This window comes from Oncorhynchus clarkii, chromosome 9 (genome assembly GCF_045791955.1).
Source record: "Oncorhynchus clarkii lewisi isolate Uvic-CL-2024 chromosome 9, UVic_Ocla_1.0, whole genome shotgun sequence".
Classification (NCBI taxonomy): domain Eukaryota; kingdom Metazoa; phylum Chordata; class Actinopteri; order Salmoniformes; family Salmonidae; genus Oncorhynchus; species Oncorhynchus clarkii.
The window spans coordinates 53,660,904-53,679,189 of NC_092155.1; the positions used below are offsets into that span (position 1 = coordinate 53,660,904).

At 41.6% G+C, this 18,286-nt stretch overlaps 1 protein-coding gene across 4 annotated transcripts in view; it reads right to left on the reverse strand.

The window, feature by feature from the left end:
* Positions 1-17,368, reverse strand: part of LOC139416539 (ubiquitination factor E4B, UFD2 homolog (S. cerevisiae)) — a 46,008-nt gene extending 28,640 nt beyond the window's left edge. Inside the window, exons 1-8 of one of the 4 annotated variants that reach the window (XM_071165281.1) lie at positions 17,049-17,368; positions 14,121-14,340; positions 11,906-12,041; positions 10,257-10,344; positions 5,915-6,062; positions 5,391-5,616; positions 3,341-3,805; positions 1,075-1,185 (exon numbers count right to left, since the gene is read on the reverse strand). In XM_071165281.1, coding sequence (XP_071021382.1) covers positions 1,075-1,185; positions 3,341-3,805; positions 5,391-5,616; positions 5,915-6,062; positions 10,257-10,344; positions 11,906-12,041; positions 14,121-14,340; positions 17,049-17,072 — 1,418 coding nt within the window. In that variant the 5' untranslated portion in view covers positions 17,073-17,368. Of the gene's footprint in view, positions 1-1,074; positions 1,186-3,340; positions 3,806-5,390; positions 5,617-5,914; positions 6,063-10,256; positions 10,348-11,905; positions 12,042-14,120; positions 14,341-17,048 lie in introns of all 4 variants that reach the window. The other 3 variants (XM_071165280.1, XM_071165283.1, XM_071165282.1) reach the window with 3 other exon arrangements.
* Positions 17,369-18,286: the final 918 nt, after the last annotated feature.

The window sequence follows — 18,286 nt, forward strand, 5'->3', positions numbered from 1 at the left end:
CTGATGAACACAACCCAGGTAACGGATTCTCCAAGATCCCACCCAAGGGTTCACTGGGGTCTAAGTTAATGCATTGTTAGTGGTCTGTTTTCGAAGACAGACCAGTGGGTAACCAGTGAGCAGATTCACAACCTCAGTCCGCAGGAATATTGTGGATAAGTCTTCTGCCCAAAGCTACTCAACAAAGATTTTTAGTGGAGACTGAAAGTGCAAGTTTTCAACCAATCTAACAGATTGTTTATCCGGGCTGCAGCAAGCAGCATTTGCAGCAACAGAAACCATCTGAAGACACAATTAAACCAGTTGTCGTCTTCGGATTTTACCTGAAGATTGTTTGCAGAAAAGTGAAACAGTGCTTTCAACACGCACTTGCGTATTTACCTGGTGTTGACAGTCTAAACTCCTTCACTTTGGGTCCTTTCCTCATATTACAAATTTAGCTAGCGAAATTGGACATCTTAGCTACAGTACATGACAGGCCTAATTCACTGGGAAACTACAATCCTGGCCCAAACTCATGCTGCTGATTTACAAGGATCATAGTGCTTGAGAACCAGATATCATTCTCCTACTGCAGTGGTAGCCTAGTCATAATGAATTCTCAATATTTTGCAAGCAAATATTTATTTTAGATGTACAGAACTGCAACTCAGACTCTTAGCAGTACCACAAGGATAAGCACCCTGCCTCGATCTGTACTGAAATTTACTTCTGAGGTTGAGCATCAACTACAACAGTTGAGGTCATAAAGCTGCCAGAGTCTACAGCAGGGCGTCAAACATACGGCCCGCGGGTGGTTTGAGTAAAATAATAATAATTAGTGAGTTTGACACCCATGGTCTACAGGCTCTACGTTTCTCAGCCTGTTCCTGCAAGAGCAGAAACACTGTCTGCATCCCAAATGGCACTATATTCCATTTATAGTGCACTACTTTTGATGGTCAAAATTTGAGCACTACGTAAGGAATAGGGGGCAATGGTGAAATGCAGACTCTGCTGTTAGTGGCTAGGCTCGACACACTGCTGAAGCATGCCGGTGAGTCTACTGAACACACGCTGTGCAGCGGTGTATACCTGGACCCAAACTGGACCTGCGTAAAATCTTCCTCCTGCTCATCCTCAGGCTCTTCTTCGCTGCTGTCCTGAGACATATCAGAGAGGGCAAAGAACAGGAGGGATAGGGGGCTGGCGTAGAGAGGGAGGAAACGAGGAACAAGGGATAAAGGAGGAGGATGGGGAGACAGATGGAAAAATAGAGACACATGGGTCATAGATAGGAGAGGATGGGATAGGGAAAGAAGATGTAACACTGAGGAAAAGATGCAGGAAGGGAGTGATGTGACTAGTTCACCTTCCCTCTGACTTCAGCTGAACCCTGGTTGTGATTCACTGTGGAATAAAACACCAGACTACTCTCCTAGTGCTGACCTTGTCACATGTCCATTAATACATTTTATCTGAAGATACACCAAGAACACACAGGCTCCTACAGACAACATTGTCAGAGTACCACAGCTATGAGATTCACACAAAAAACATGCAGGACAAGCAATGCATTGGCAAGCAAAAGGTCTTTCTCCTCATTTCTCAATTATATATACACACACACAACCAATCAAAAGTTGACACCTACTCATTCAAGGGTTTCTCTTTTTTTTAACTATTTTCAACATTGTGGAATAATAGTGAAGACAACAAAACTATGAAATAACACATATGGAAGCATGTAGAAACCAAAAAAAGTGTAAAACAAATCAAAATATATTTTATGACATTTTTCAAAGTAGCCACCCTTTGCCTTGATGACAGCTTTGCACACGTTAAAAATTACTCTCAACCAGCTTCATGAGGAATGCTTTTCCAACAGTCTTCAAGAAGTTCCCATATATGCTGAGCACTTCTTGGCAGCTTTTCCTTCACTCTGCGGTCCAACTCATCCCAAACCATCTCAATTGAATTGAGGTCAGGTGATTGTGGAGGCCAGGTCATCTGATACAGCACTCCATCACTCTCTTTCTTGGTCAAATACCCCTTACACAGCCTGGAGGTGCGTTGGGTCATTGTCCTGTTGAAAAACAAATTATCGTCCCACTAAGACGAAACCAGATGGGATGGTGTATCACTGCAGAATGGCGAGATAGCCATGCTGGTTAAGTGTGCCTTGAATTGTAAATAAATCACAGACAGTGTCACCAGCAAAGCAACCCCACGCCATCACACCTCCATGCTTCATGGTGCGAACCACACATGCAGAGATTATCCGCTCACCTACTCTGCGTCTCACAAAGACACGGCGGTTGGAACCAAAAATCTCAAATTTGAAAAGATTTACACCGGTCTAATGTCCATTGTTCGTGTTTCTTGGCTCAACCAAGTCTTTTCTTCTTATTGAGTCCTATAGTAGTGGTTTCTTTTCAACAATTCGACCATGAAGGCCTGATTCACGCAGTCTCCTCTGAACAGTGGATGTTGAGATGTGGCTGTTTCTTCAACTCTGTGAAGCATTTGATTGAAATGCATTCCAGGTGACTACCTCATGAAGCTGTTTGAGAGAATGCCAAGAGTGTGCAAAGCTGTCATCAAGGCAAAGGGTGGCTCCTTTGAAGAATCTCAAATATAAAATATATTTTGATTTGTTTAACACTTTTTTGGTTACTTCATGATTCTACGTGTTATTTCATAGTTTTGATGTCTTCTCTATTATTGTAGAAAATAGTAAAAAATAAAGAAAAACCCTTGAATGAGTAGGTGTCCAAACCTGTATATTATTATAAGAATACATTTATTTATTTTAAAAGAGGATGACTGTAAATTGTGAAAATCATCAGGGCATTGGAGTTGGTTTGTGGTTAGGAATTATGTGCAAAACACCACCCATATACAGCATGTCCATAATAAGTCAAGCAATAGGCCTACATAAGTAACCCATTATCATGTAGGCCAAATGTGCATGGGTTTTTATGGATCAAAAGGAGTTTAGATGGTGGGCGTGACAGGGGGCATGACGCAGGGCATGTCAATGAGCGCGGTCAGCCCATCAGCACTGCAAGAAAATGTAGGACACCGACTTGGCAGTATAGGGAGTTTTTTGAATTTATATGCAAATTTCTTGCAATTCTACCAATTTCTCAATGGTGCGGAACAAATTATTTTGTTTTAAAAGCTAATTTCCTGCAATTATATAACTTTTGCCATGCAGTGGAGAGAAAATGTTGCAGTTTTAAAGCAAATTTCCTGTGATTCTACACATTTTGCCATGGAGCTGAGGCTGGAGGTTGGGTTAATGTTTTAGTAAGTAGCTTGTTGCGCGTCACTCTGTCACACGTGGTTGAGGAGGTACCTAGACGGGATCCGGGTGTCGAGGGCAGCTCCTCGGGTAGCTGATCTGGGTGATGGGGGTACCAGAGGGAGGGGCATGGAGGTGGGCGGATGAGGACTAGTAGAGGGGAGGGGAACCGACTGGGGGCTAGTTGGTAGTGGCGGGGCCGGGGCCTGGGCCAGAATGATGGGCGGTACCGGGAGACCTTCAGTGATAGGGCCGCGTGAAAGCCCAGGGAGGCTAGCCAGTCTGGGGCTAGGGGGGGTGGAGATCCCCAAGGGAGAGGTGACAGAGTAGGGCCGGTAGCGCTGGGAGATAGGCAGAGGGGCGGAAGGGAGGTTGAGAGAGAGCCTAGGGGGGTAGGCCATGGAAGGGGGACTTGGGGCTACCATTGGATGCAGGGATGGGCTGGTGGGGGTGGGTAGAGGTGGAGAGATCATCCTGGCTGCATTCAAAGCCAGCGAGTGCGGACTACACCCGTACAGGCTGTGAACATCGCAAAACAAATGGGTTGAGAAATGGGCTACATCTTCCTCTTTTACAATCTTATCAATAGTCAAGTAACTAGGTATATAAAACTGAATAAAAAAGACAATGATACCACGACAGTGCCAGTTAAAAAAAAGAGACAACACTTCCCATTGACTAGGCCTAAATCACACAAAAAGGGAACAATTCCATTTCTGTCAATTTCAATGTAGGAATTCCATTGGACACTACCTTGGATAGATGCCATTTTGGACACAACCCTACCGAACTCAGCAAAAAAAAAGAAAAAAATATAACTCGTAAAAATCCAAATAACTTCACAGATCATTGTAATGGGTTTAAACACGGTTTCCCATGCTTGTTCAATGAACCATAAAAAATGTATAAACACGCACCTGTGGAACAGTCGTTAAGACACTAACAGCTTACAGAGGGTAGGCAATTAAGGTCACAGTTATGAAAACTTAGGACACTGAAGAGGCCTTTCTACTGACTCTGAAAATCACCAAAAGAAAGATACCCGGGGTCCCTGCTCATCTGCATGAACGTGAATTCGTGAGACGCCTAAGACAGCGCTACATGGAGACAAGACGGACAGCTGATCGTCCTCGCAGTGGCAGACCACGTGTAACAACACCTGCACAGGATGGGTACATCCGAACAGGTACAGGATGGCAACAACAACTGCCCGAGTTACACCGGGAATGCACATCAGTGCTCAGACTGTCCGCAATAGGCTGAGAGAGGTTGGACTGAGGGCTTGTAGGCATATTGATGAGTCGCGGCTTTGTCTCACCTGGGGGTGATAGTCGGATTCGCGTTTATCTTCGAAGGAATGAGCGTTACACCGAGGCCAGTACTCCAGAGCAAGATCGATTTGAAGGCGGATGGTCCATCATGGTTGGGGCGGTGTGTCACAGCATCATCGGACTGAGCTTGTTGTCATTGCAGGCGATCTCAACACTGTGCGTTACAGGGAAGACATCCTCCTCCCTCATGCAGGCTCATCCTGACATGACCCTCAGCATGACCACCCTCAGCACCAAACATACTGCTTGTTCTGTGCGTGATTTCCTGCAAGACAGGAATGTCAGTGTTCTGCCATGGCCAGCGAAAAGCCTGGATCTCAATCCCATTGAGCACATCTGGGACCTGTTGGATCGGAGGGTGAGGGCTAGCGCCATTTCCCCCAGAAATGTCTGGAAACTTGCAGGTGCCGTGGTGGAAGAGTGGGGTAACATCTCACAGCAAGAACTGGCAAATCTGGTGCAGTCCATGAGGAGGAGATGCACTGTGGTACTTAATGCAGCTGGTGGCCACACCAGATACTGACAGTTACTTTTGATTTTGACCCCTCCTTTGTTCAGGGACACATTATTCAATTTGTGTTAGTCACATGTCTGTGGAACTTGTTCAGTTGTCGTCGCAGTTGTTGAATCTTGTTTTGTTCATGCAAATATTTACACATGTTAAGTTTGCTGAAAATAAATGCAGTTGACAGTGAGAGGACATTTCTTTTTTTGCTGACTTTGTGTGTACCCAGGACTGGGGGCTAGTCGTGGGGCCACTGGGGGGTACTTGCCTGGACAAAGAGCTGGCCCCAAACGAGCCTGCACAGGGGGCCATGGGACTGCTGCCCTGGCTGGAGGGCTGGATCAGCGTCAGGTGGTGGTCAAGAGATTTGGCAGCAGCAATTGGCTCGGACGTGGCAGTCAGGCTGGCAAAGGGGTTGTGGACGTGCAACTGGGTAGACATCAGGAGCACCTCCATCAGGATCTGGCCAATCAGGTCTTTGAAGTCAGAGAAGACTGGGAGGAGAAAGATAAATCCTATAAACATACACTTCATTTGTGACTTGTAAACAAATTCTAAAATGGTATACATGACAGATTAAAAAAGACTGACTACACAAACTGATTTGTATTTAATAAAAATATTTTGTTCAAATTTCAATAGAAACATTGGGTTAGAAGATTTAAAAAACAATTTCAGCTATTGCATTCAGATGAGGAAATCCTAAACCATAATCTAGGACTCTTTTGCAAAAAGCTGTACAATTCAATAAGAACATAGCTACATATGAAATATCATGCATCTTTTCCATACCGTCTTTGAGGCTGCTCTGGTGGAACTCGGCGGCGAGCAAGGGGAGAAAAATGACGTCTCTGTCCTGCTCCTTCCAGGAAACACGTAGGATCTTACAGATGAGCTGCAGAGCCTGCTCTTCAGAGACATCTGAGTTCTCAGCGGATTCCTGGGACAGATACACCAATAGTTAGAATTACAAACTAGAACGGTCATTGCCGTTCAAGAGACTGGTTACCAGGTGGCCATGTGTACCGATAGGTGGCAAAACATTTAAATAAAAATGTCCTTGGGTAAAAGCAGGGTGTTCAGGACTCAATGTCTGCTTTTATTGGAGGGTCCACCCCAAAAAAGCAGCCTTGACTCAAATTTTGAGAGAAAATGAATGCTAGAATTGCTGCCTTTATTAATTTTTTTAGTCATCCAACACTTTTCGGAGGACATGTATATATTTTTTTTCTTTACAGCTTTTCTGCTACATAGACCACCCTCATTTGGTTTCCATGTGCCAAATATTTTTTAATTGCGCTGTGATGTTTTACATTCTTCTTTAAACTTTCTAATCGTATTGTATCAACAGATTGCGTGCTAAAAAGTAAAACCTTTCCTACGAGTATTATTATATTAATTGCATGACTGACTACGGCTTTCCAAAATCGCCCAACACTGCTATTTGTAAGGTTAATTTTAAGCGCATGTTGTGATTTTTTTTAACCATTCCTGAACCTGTGACCAAAAACAAGGGGCAATAGGGGCAATACCAGAATAAATGATCTATTGATTCTGTCTCTTCGTAGCAAAATCTACAGAGCTGAGATTGCTGTATGCCCCATATACAGTTGAAGTCGGAAATGTACATCCACTTAGGTTGGAGTCATTAAAACGCAGTGAATTTTAAGTGAAATAATCGGTCTGTTGGAAAAATGACTTGTGTCATGCACAAATGTCCTAAATGACTTTCCAAAACTATAGCAGATATTCCCCATATATTTCCGATAGCTACATATGAATAGAAACAGAGTTAGATCACAACGTTTTTTCCAGAAAGATTTTTTTATATTTATTAAATCAGTATATTTGAGTAACCATAACATTTGTTATATTTATTCAATATTTTCTGGGGGATAAAACTGAAATTGTAACCAGCTTTTATGGCTTGTTTAATAAAGGGCAATACTTTAAACACATTTTCATTTTTAATTAGTCAGAAATTAGAAGTCGTAATCTGTATGAAGGCAAAAAGGGCATTTTTCAACAAAGGATGAGCCTTTTGTAATAATCTACTGGAAAACCCCAAAATGGCTACGAATAACTTATGTATGAGTGAAGCTTTTAGTAAGAGGTTTAAATCTTTAATGTTGAATAGCCCCCCAAACTCATATTCATTCATATTCATTCTGGCTTAGCATTCCAAATTAAAATGAAATATTTTTTGCTCATATGAATTTAAAAAAACGAGTCGTCTGCAGTAGGCAGTGCCATTGTAAGTACAGTGGGGCAAAAAAGTATTTAGTCAGCCACCAATTGTGCAAGTTCTCCCACTTAAAAAGATGAGAGGCCTGTAATTTTCATCATAGGTACACTTCAACTATGACAGACAAAATGAGAAAAAAAAATCCAGAAAATCACATTGTAGGATTTTTAATTAATTTATTTGCAAATTATGGTGGAAAATAAGTATTTGGTCAAAACAAAAGTTCATCTCAATACTTTGTTATATACCCTTTGTTGGCAATGACAAAGGTCAAACGTTTTCTGTAAGTCTTTACAAGGTTTTCACACACTGTTGCTGGTATTTTGGCTTGTTTAGTAAGTGGCTCCCATTTTGGCTGCAGTGTTTTTTGCGCTTTCCGGTGAGGGTGCGTACTTCGTTATTTGTCTCCGGTAATAGTCTCCAGTATTCTCCGTCTTAAATTTGATCGTTTATTTACATATTAGGGTACCTGAGGATTGATTAGGAACGTTGTTTGATGTGTTTGGAAGTAGTTTATTGGTAACTTACGGGATTCGTTTGTATGCATTTTGAACGAGGGAAATGGGTGGATTACTGAGTCAAGCGGGCCAATGACACTGACTTTTTGGGGATATAAAGAAGGACTTTATCGAACAAAAGGACCATTTGTTATGTAGCCGGGACCCTTGTGATTGCAACCCGATGAAGATCTTCAAAGGTAAGTGATTTATTTTATCGTTGTTTCTGACTTTCGCGACACCTCTGCTTGTTTGGAAATGTATGTAATGCTTTTATGTGCAGTGAGCTGTCCTCAGATAATCGCACGGTGTGCTCGCGCCGTAAAGCATTTTTGAAATCTGACAAAGCGGCTGGATTAACAAGAACTTAAGCTTTTAAATGATGTATGACACTTGTATTTTCATGAATGTTTAATATTATGATTTTGGTCATTTGAATTTCACACTCTGCAAATTCACAGCCATTTTATTGGTAAACTACAAGGTACAATAAACATGTTTTTAAAATGATCAAATACGTAATATGGTACACTTGTCATATTTAGGTTTTAGTCCAGATAGGCTAGAACAATTATCAAGATCTTCAATGAGACTGTGCAGGGATCCAGATTGTGGACTTAAGGGGAGAATTTTTATTTTATTTTTTTAAGTCATCAGCATACATTTAACAAATTTGTTTTTCTCCCCTGGAATTCTAACACCTTGATGTTCTTGTTGAATCTAATTGTAATAGCTAGCACTTCAAATGGCCATAATAAATATGGGGACAATGGACAGCTTGTTTTACTCTTAATAGCCCAATACTTTCTGACAAGTAACCATGGATTTGCCTCCTTACCACTGTCAGCAAATTACACTGCTGATTTTAGATCTGAATTAGTGAAAACAGTAGGATACCCATATTAGCAACTTTATTTTACTATAAATGTTTCTATTGGAAATGGATTGATTCTGTTGCAATGGCTATACAATAACTAAGAGCTAATAACTGCTGCTGCCAGCTGCTCTTTATTGGTGCCAATTAGCCAAGCAACAACACCCATTTCAAAGACACCTTTAGCTAGATGGTAGAATCCATAATACAAAAGTATTCGGGTGAGGGTTAGAGAGGAAACAGACTGTACCATGTAAGCAGACAGGGGTGTATTCAGAGAGCTTTCAAAGACCATTGGCATAGACAAATGTATTGGTTCAGAGTATTTCAGTTCAATAGCCATGTGGAGATGGTGGTGAAGGATTCTATAATGCAATCACTGAGGCAAACCTGGGCATACAGATAAACAATCTTCAATGCCAGTCATCATTTAGGTTATTTTGTTCCGAAAAACTGCAGACATTTTATTTGTTTCTATTGTGAAATAGTAAAGAGATCTATTCTACATCATCCATGAAAGTCCTTCCACTCATTACTAATTGCAAGGCAACAAATTAGCATGCCCTTACCTATTTAAATTAGCATGCCCTTACCTATTTAAATTAGCATGCCCTTACCTATTTTGGATTTAGGGATTAGATCATTGCGAGACTTTAACAGAAATAAAAGTAATTAACTCAAAACCAAAGTTGTTTTATCAGCCAGGAGCAAGGTCTTTATATTAAAGTCGAAAATGGCTCTCTGACCATCCAAAATGACCTACTTATGACTGAAATGAAGACGTATTTTTCTTTGAGAGTTAGCCATTTATTTCCTTTTCTACATTGACAGGAGTATCAAAAGGACATTTATTTTCACTTACACAATGAACCTGCTGAAGTATATGAACCCACTGCTCATTTGGTGAAAAGTATTGATGTACAAAGTCTCCAACAATTCCATTGACTTCCATTCATTTGGCAGATCCTTTTCTTGACAGAGGTCGTGTCTGAAATAGCACCCCATTCCATATGCTGTATCGTGCACTACTTCGAAGTGCTGGTCAAAAGTAGTGCACTATATAGGGAATAGATTGCCTGGCTACCCAGACTCTTTGTTCCGGCCAAATGCCACTCCAGGCCCACAAACTTTTCTTCTCTGCAATGAGTGTGAATTTGACTCCATCCCCGAACCCTCTAGAATGTGAACACATTCAGACCATCTGATTTGTCCCAGAAACCAATGGGTTGGGCCAGAGCCATAACAAACGTGAATGAAGCGCCGTATTCAAAGTACATAATTGGCTTTGATACGGATTGGTTAGACACGATCCAATCATTACTTTTCACCCACCACAAATTACTTTCAATGATGGCAGATTCAGACTGAAGTATGTAGAGATTGATATGAGAAGTGGAATAATTCAGTTTGAGCCTTCAGGCATGGGAATAGATTGTGCCTTTTTAGACACAGCCAAAGTGACTGATTAAAGTACAGGAAGTACAGTAAGGAAGGGGGTGGAATGGGAGCTCTGCTTACCTTTTCAGCCAGGTCCCTCTTCTCCCTGCGATCACTGTCCTCCACCTCCATGTTCTCTATCCCTGAGTCCACATCCACCTGGGACATGCTGCTGGGCCACACGCACAGAGACAGAGGGAGAGAGGAGCAACATAGATAGGGACAACCAATTTATCCCTCCACCAGATCACACAAACAGGCTATCAACTGTACTCCAACTCATAAAGGACAAAACACACTGTGGCGATGAACAGTTAAAATCAGCTTGTGGCGGTCCTATCGCCTATGACGAGCGCACTGTCTGTTATTTTCTGTTCATTTCCGGACGATTCTACATGTTGAATCGCCACCATTCGTTGACACCCAGCAGTTGATCTCTTACACTTACGTTGCTTATGTGGCCATCCACCACTTTTAACTGTTTGTCGGCACGGTTTTGTTCTTAAGAAGTGCAATTAGCATTCAAGGTAAATTCAGAACAGCTAAAATCCTTACGCCTCTGTTGTGCATTTAAGTGCTTTCATGTTTTGTGCTATTCCACTTACCTTAAAGCTGCAATCTTTATCGGTGAACCTGACTAGTTTATTTGCGATATTACAATGGCTCGGACGCCATTGCACATGCGATAGAACAGCAGAGTATTTTTTTTTATACAATGCTGGATGCTAATTTCCTCAAGACAAAAACAAAATGTGCCTGGGGTGGCCAGTGGCACTGTTTCACCTATAACACATATCTTTGTATAACACACTGCACACATTGTATCTAGCTTTAAACTTTCTAACTTGAGTTGGAATGAAGGGATGCATGTGACATCTATTAAAGCTTTGTGTAAGGAGTTCATAAGGGGTGAATGGATACACTAAGCATGAGATCAGATTGACCCCGGGCCATAACAATTGAACAGAGCTGAAATGTGATGCCTGTCATCCTAGCCTCTTCTCTTATGTTGAGTTACACTTTGTTTAGTTTATTTGACCATTTTAAACACACTTCAAAAGACAACATAAATAAAATCATTGACGAACACACAAAAAAGTCAGAAGACTTACAGCGGTGAAAGAAAGTTTGAACCCTTTAGGATTTTCTGCATTTCTACATAAGTTTGAGCTAAAATGTGATCAGATCCTCATCATCTAAGTCCTAATAATATATAAAAGTGAACCTGCTTAACAAATAACAAAAACAATTGTACTTATGAATTTCTTTATTGAGCAAATGTATCTTAAATTCAATGTATTGGTTGGAAAAAGTATGTGAACCTCTTCATTAATGAGCTAAATTAAATGTATTTGGTCCCATATTCCTAGTACAAAATCAATTTGAATCAATTTGCTCAATAAAGAAATGAAAAGGTTGTGTTATTTGTTTAATTAGGTTCACTTTATTATTAGGACTTTGATCACATTTTAGGTCAAAAGTATGCAGAAATACAGCAAATTCTAAAGGGTTCACAAACTCTCTCACCACTATTTCCAGTGTGGTCTTCTAAATTGACCTCTTACCCCTAAACACTCCTGTCCTGTAGATCTGAGAGAATTGGGGTAGATAAACATCATGGCAATAGCTTCATCTTGCCTTCGAATCTCCATATTGCTTACACCTCCTAGCCAAACCTCTCAAAACTGGGCTAAGGATCGGTTTTGAATCGACCGGTCTGAGTTGCTCACCTCTTTTCACAGGAGGCTGTGTCAATGTCCATGCTCTGGGATCGGGAAAGACTCTGGGACTGGGTCTCCAGGCTGTTGGAGGGAGAGCTGGAGAGGGAGCTCACTCCCTCGCTGCTCTGACTGCAGTACGTCACCCCTGGGACAGGTACGAAAGGAAGAAAACAAATAAGGTACACAGGAGGAGACAAAATGGCACCATATTCCCTATATAGTGTACTACCCTTGGCCCTGGTCAAAAGTAGTACACTACATAGGGAGTAGGGTGCATTTGGGACACAACTGAAGAGCTCAGTGTGTGAGGAATACAGTATATTTGACTCGACCCCCATGGCTTTTCTCTGCATATGTACAGTAGGTCCATTGGCAACAAGCACTTTTTGTCAGCTCACCAAGTTAGGCTACCAGAAATTAACTTGAACACAGCTGTGTGAGTGTGTGAATTGGAAAGCCTGTCTACTCAACAGCTAAGGACAAAGCTGATTAAGGCCCATATCCAATGGCTAAAGAAAGACCAGGAATTACCACCTGACTACAGAACCCTCAACATAATGTAGAAAACCTGGGCCTTGTTCAGCAGGGTATCATTTAGATGGGTAGAAATACATTGTGTGGAACAGACATGCCCCTGTGACATGTACAACAAAGTATGGCAGATGGAGCGCAATGGTGCAGACTGCCTCCGTTGAAAATGAATGTCTTCTGCCTGGCTGGAAAAGATATCAAAGCAGTTCATGGACACAGGGTGTTATTGTTGAAGCCTGATGCCAGTGCTGTTCGTTGCACCCTCCTGAACACGACCTTGGTTGTGTTCAATTGGGATGAACAGCTGTAAACTAACAGCATTTTCTGCAAAGGTAGGCTAAGCCATATTGCATTTCTATTTGCTAGCTAAATTCATGTTGAGATAGAATACCACATTTGTGGAAATCTGTTTAACAATTATTGGAAATTAGTTTATTGAAAGCCTATATCAAATAATTTTACATTTTGGCAACTTAAAGGATTTGGGTCTATCATGTTTAAAAAAATGTTTTAAAAACACTTGAAATTGAAAACAACATCATTACACATTGTGAATCTCATTTTAAAGCAATCAGTCAGTCATTAAGGTAGCTTCCTTTGACAGAGTAGGCTAACCAGTACAAACAATAGGGGAGAGACTGTATTCATCCATATCTATGACTCAATAGTATATGTTCTAGAGTACTGTATGCGTTTGTGAAAGCAGCATTTCTCACACCGATGCCAAATGAGGACACACTTTATATCTCCCATGGACTTCAGAACAAAATCCTAAAATAGGCCATTAACTGCAGAGGCAGTAGGAATGTAATGTTCAAGAATAAGCCCACAATCTGGGAATAGCCTATAGAATGCCACACTGCTTTCCACTCTGACTTCCGCTGGCTGAGAATGTTAGCACTCTCATCTGTGCCCTTAGCTGAACTCAGGCCAAGGCTGGTGCATGAACGGCACAGTGACTGTGCACTTTCCTGGTAAAGGGCACGATGGCAGGTTCGGGAGACTTTGTTTTCCTCAAGACCAGGTTTGATCATGGTGATTCCATAGCTGGTCGCTATTTGTTCGAGGCTACCAGGTTTTCCAAACCGCTCAAGATCAACTTAACAAACAAGTCTACTCCAACCGGGCCTATTTTGCATCTGCTTAGAGTCCTAGAACTATTTAAAACCAGACTGCCTACCAAAGTTTCTGAACTTTGGTTCTTTTAAGTCCGACTGAGTGGAAAGTACACATTTGTACATAAGCATGTTCACTCAATACAACACGGATAAGAGGCAGAGTATTTCAGCCTACTAATGCTTCTTACTAGTTAAATAAAGGTGACATTTAAATAAATTAAAATGTGTACTAGCCAGTAATGTCTGAACTTGACCTATAGCCTAATTATGGCCACCTGTGTTTTTGTTGTTGTCATTCTCAGCATGAATGGTGAGGCTGAAATGCATCCATGCAGGGCAGATAAATGAATTTTATTGACTTGAGCCTTTTGAGTGCCATTTCATTCACTATGTAGCTAATTAGCCTACAGCAATGCCTTTACAGCAAGCAATCTGACAAAACTTGTTTAGCTCCCAATGTAGGAGATTTTGTGAAAGCTAGCTACAGAACACACTATAAAAATGCAAACAAAAGATTGAGGCTTTGCTGAATGTTTTGGTCATCTTTAAACATGCTGTCTAAGATGTGCTCATACCAGATGCGCCAATAGGAGAGGTGGCGGGGGTGACACTCTGGACATTGAGCCCAAGTGAATGTGAGGCGGCTGGTGGTAGGGGCTGGGGTGTGGCCCCTGAGGTCCCAGGAAGGGGCCAAGGGGGGGTCTCTCTCTGTGGGGACGTCAGGGGAGTGCTGAGGGGGGTGCTGGGCTGGGATGTTTGCCCTCCTGCAAGTCTGGCCAGTCTCCTTCTGCGGATCTGTAATGAACAGAAGCAAGCTAGCTAGTTACCCAATGATGATTCAGTCGACTTAACAGTATAACAGACCAACATGAGAGACACTGATTTGATCATTAATCATGGTCAAAGGGATACATCGGGATTTTGGCATTAAAGCCCTTTATCTACTTCCCCAGAGTCAGATGAACTTATGTATACCATATTTATGTCTCTGCATCCAGTATGAAGGAAGTTGGAGGTAGTTTTGTGAGCCAATACTAACTTGCATTAGACATCCAGTCATTGCACTATGGTATCTACTAGCATGCTAGCAGTTACCATATACTTCGTCATTGTGCAAACACTAGTTTGCAACTTCTTCAAACTGCATCCAGAGACATAAAAAATAAAAAAAACACAGAGACAATAACATTTATTTAGGTGTTGATTGCCGACATCTTTGGGAATAATAAAATTACAGCTAGAAGCTAGCTAGCTAACGGCATGTTAAACTGACTTGGGCCCAGTTTCGCAATAGCGATGGAACTTAGGTTAATGAATGTTTTAACAATACATCTTTCTGACAGCTGCCAAAGATGTAATATGCATTTCCAAAAACACCACACAGAGACAACGGTCGCTAAGTGCGCCATTGGAGCATGCCAATAGTGATATCAGCTTTCTCAATTCAAATCTTTCGGTAGCATTAGAAATATTGCACAATAATGACGACGGATCAGCTCCGAGAAAGATATTACCACCTACGGCTGCAAATATTGAGGCAGCTTACTTTAATGCTCAGCGGCGTTGTGGTGCCTGGAGAAGGAATGGCGTGCTGTGTGAAAAAGTCTATGACAAACAGTAACACTCTGAATGACCTAAAATTACAAAATCGTAATTATTTTTCCAGGTCAGGCCAATCCAAGCTGTACTGTGCAAGTAGGCTAATAATAGGCCTACTATTGAAATAATTTATGACAAAGCCTCATCTCTCAGGTTTCAGATATTTCAAATGTTCAGGTTTTCGCTCTGTCCATTTTTGAATAGGACACCCAATTTGGTGGTCCACAAACAGTGCTTTTAGCACATCAGGAGACAACTTTTGAGGTTAGGGAAAATTCTAAGAAACTTTGATTTTTTTTGTGTAGTTACCCTTTAATTCAGGCACCTAGACTGTTTGGTTGTCTTGTTTCTGTAATGCACATGAGCTGGCGTTTACAAAACAAATGGATTGATGCAAATAATCATATCGTTCTGCCAGGTCGGCATAGGCTACTTTGTAGCTAGTTAACATCTAATGGAGAAGTTTTTTTGAGAAAGGCCTTCGTTAACCTTTCAATCTATCTTTTTCCTGTTCCTTAATTGTTTGAAACCTGGACCTTTTACTTCATGATGCACATCTTGCTCCTGTTTTATTGGTTTCCCAATCATATTTCTTTCATTGTATAGCAGCCAACGGCATAATCCTAGTCATATTAGCAACCCATGATAGTTATTGCATCTTCAGATCTCCACTCTTTCTAAATGGATATTTCCATCTCTGTCCATGAGACAGCTTGCATCTGTGGTGCGCAAATTGAACATATGTGAGTAGGCCTACCACCGTGTGCACATTGCTGCACTTAAAATGTGAAGAAATAATTGTTGATCATCATTTTAAGCAAAACATTATGATCTGTTCCATCAGCCTTATTAATTGATAGTGTATACATCCACTACACTACTTTGATACGCATCCTGGTGATTAAGTAGTGAGTAAACACAATGCACACAAGAAAAACTACAACACTGCTAATGCTTACCCAATAACAGAACGCACTAAATTACCTATTTGGTACATAACTGCGCACATGTTACGCTACACATCATGAAATATATTGAAAAATTAGACCGTAGCCAACAAGTATTAAAATAGAACTATGAAAATGTAATGCATATGATTGAAGTTGGCATATAACGTTAATCTACTAATGATATTTTTATGCAGTCATCTCGGCTTTCATTGGAAGCATATCTGTCTGTATACGTCGCTTGTCTGTATCAATTGCAAAGACATTGGCAACTTTGTATTTGTAGTCAAGTTTGTTCTTTAGTTGTCGGCAGTCACAGAGAGAAGGATAAACCAAGTGATTATATGTTTAGCGGATTTCTTCTGTGTATAAAGCGACGCGGGAGGGCAAAAAAAGCATCTAACGACGCACTTCGCTTTTCTACGAGTGGTGTGAGACAGGTGTTCGATTACGAGCGTTTTAATGACGCTAGTTTTGGAAAACAGATTTAACGATGCTCCTACGAAGGCTATAATGATGAATTTAGCGTTAAGAGGCTTTTTGGAAAACGGGCCCTGATTGGTTGCACAATGCCATGGTGGCCTGCTGTGTTATGCTGAGTCGCCTAGCTAGCTAGCTAACGTAGCTACCTGCCTTTAGTTAATAAACTAGCTAGTTACAGAGTGTGGGCTAAATAGTCAGTAACGTTACTAACGTACCAAAACATACCCATTAAATTGACGTCAAGGTATCCAAACCCTTATTATCGAAAAGGCCAGCGTTAAAATGGTGTGTTGGCTAGCTACCGTTACTGTTATATCCCCGGCTTTATGCTTAACGCGTTACTGTAGTGTCACTGACTAGCTAGCTACGTTAGCCTTTGAAATTGTAACGTTAACAACGACGACATAGACTTTTGTCGAGACAAATTGGAAAACACGAATAGTAGTTTTTAGCAACATTACGTCGTTATCTTACCTCGTCGGCACTCAACTCCTCCATCGTTTTCCCTTTATTTTCAGCTAGCTTTACTAATTTTGCCAGCCAGCTAGCTATCTGTTTAATAGAACCAAATGTGCATAGTCTAACTCGTGAAACAAATAGCAATGTCTTGATTGCCTCGAAGTTTAAAAAAAAGAGGATGCGTGCGTTTCCTCAATTGAGTGGTATCTATTCGAATTATACGAAGAATGAAACAAACACAAAAGTATTATTCATCAAAACCACTGAGGTATGATCAAAACACGAAGGTTGCCATTTTGGATCATGTGTCACGTGACTGGGGACTGACACTTCACAAAGGGAGGTCCCAATACCGGGAGGTCTTACACTATATACAAAAGTATGTGGACACCCTTCAAATGAGTGGACTCGGCTACTTCAGCCACACCCGTTTCTGTCGGGTGTATAAAATCGAGCAAACAGCCATGCAATCTCAATGCCTCAACCGCAAAGTGGTAGGCCATGCAAGCTCACAGAATGGGATCGCTCAATCGTCTGTCCTCGGTTGCAACACTCACTACCGAGTTCCCATCTGCCTCTGGAAGCAACACCAGCACAAGAACTGTTCGTCGGGAGCTTCATGAAATGGGTTTCCATGACCGAGCAGCCACACACAAACCTAAGATTACCATGGGCAATGCAAAGCGTCGGCTGGAATGGTGTAAAGCTCACCGCCATTGGACTCTGGAACAGTGGAAATGTGTTCAATGGAGTGATGAATCACTCTTCACCATCTGGCAGTCCGATGGAAGAATCTGGGTTTGGCGGATGCCAGGAGAACACTACCTGCCCGACTGCATAGTGCCAACTGTAAAGTTTGGTGGAGGAGGAATAATGGTCTGGGGCTGTTTTTCATGGTTCGGGCTAGGCCCCTTAGCTTAGTTCCAGTTGAGGGAAATCTTAACGCTACAGCATACAACAACATTCTAGACAATTATGTGCTTCCAACTTTGTGGCAACAGTTTGGGGAAGGCCGTTTCCGGTTTCAACATGACGATGCCCTTGTGCACAAAGTAATGTCCATGCAGAAATTGATTGTTGACTGGCCTGCAAAGAGCCCGGACCTCAACACCATCCAACACCTTTGGGATGAATTGGAACACCAACTGCGAGCCAGGCCTAATTGGCCAATGTTAGTGCCTGTCCTCACTAATGCTCTTGTGGCTGAATGGAAGCAATTCCCCGCAGAAATGTTCCAACATCTAGTGGAAAGC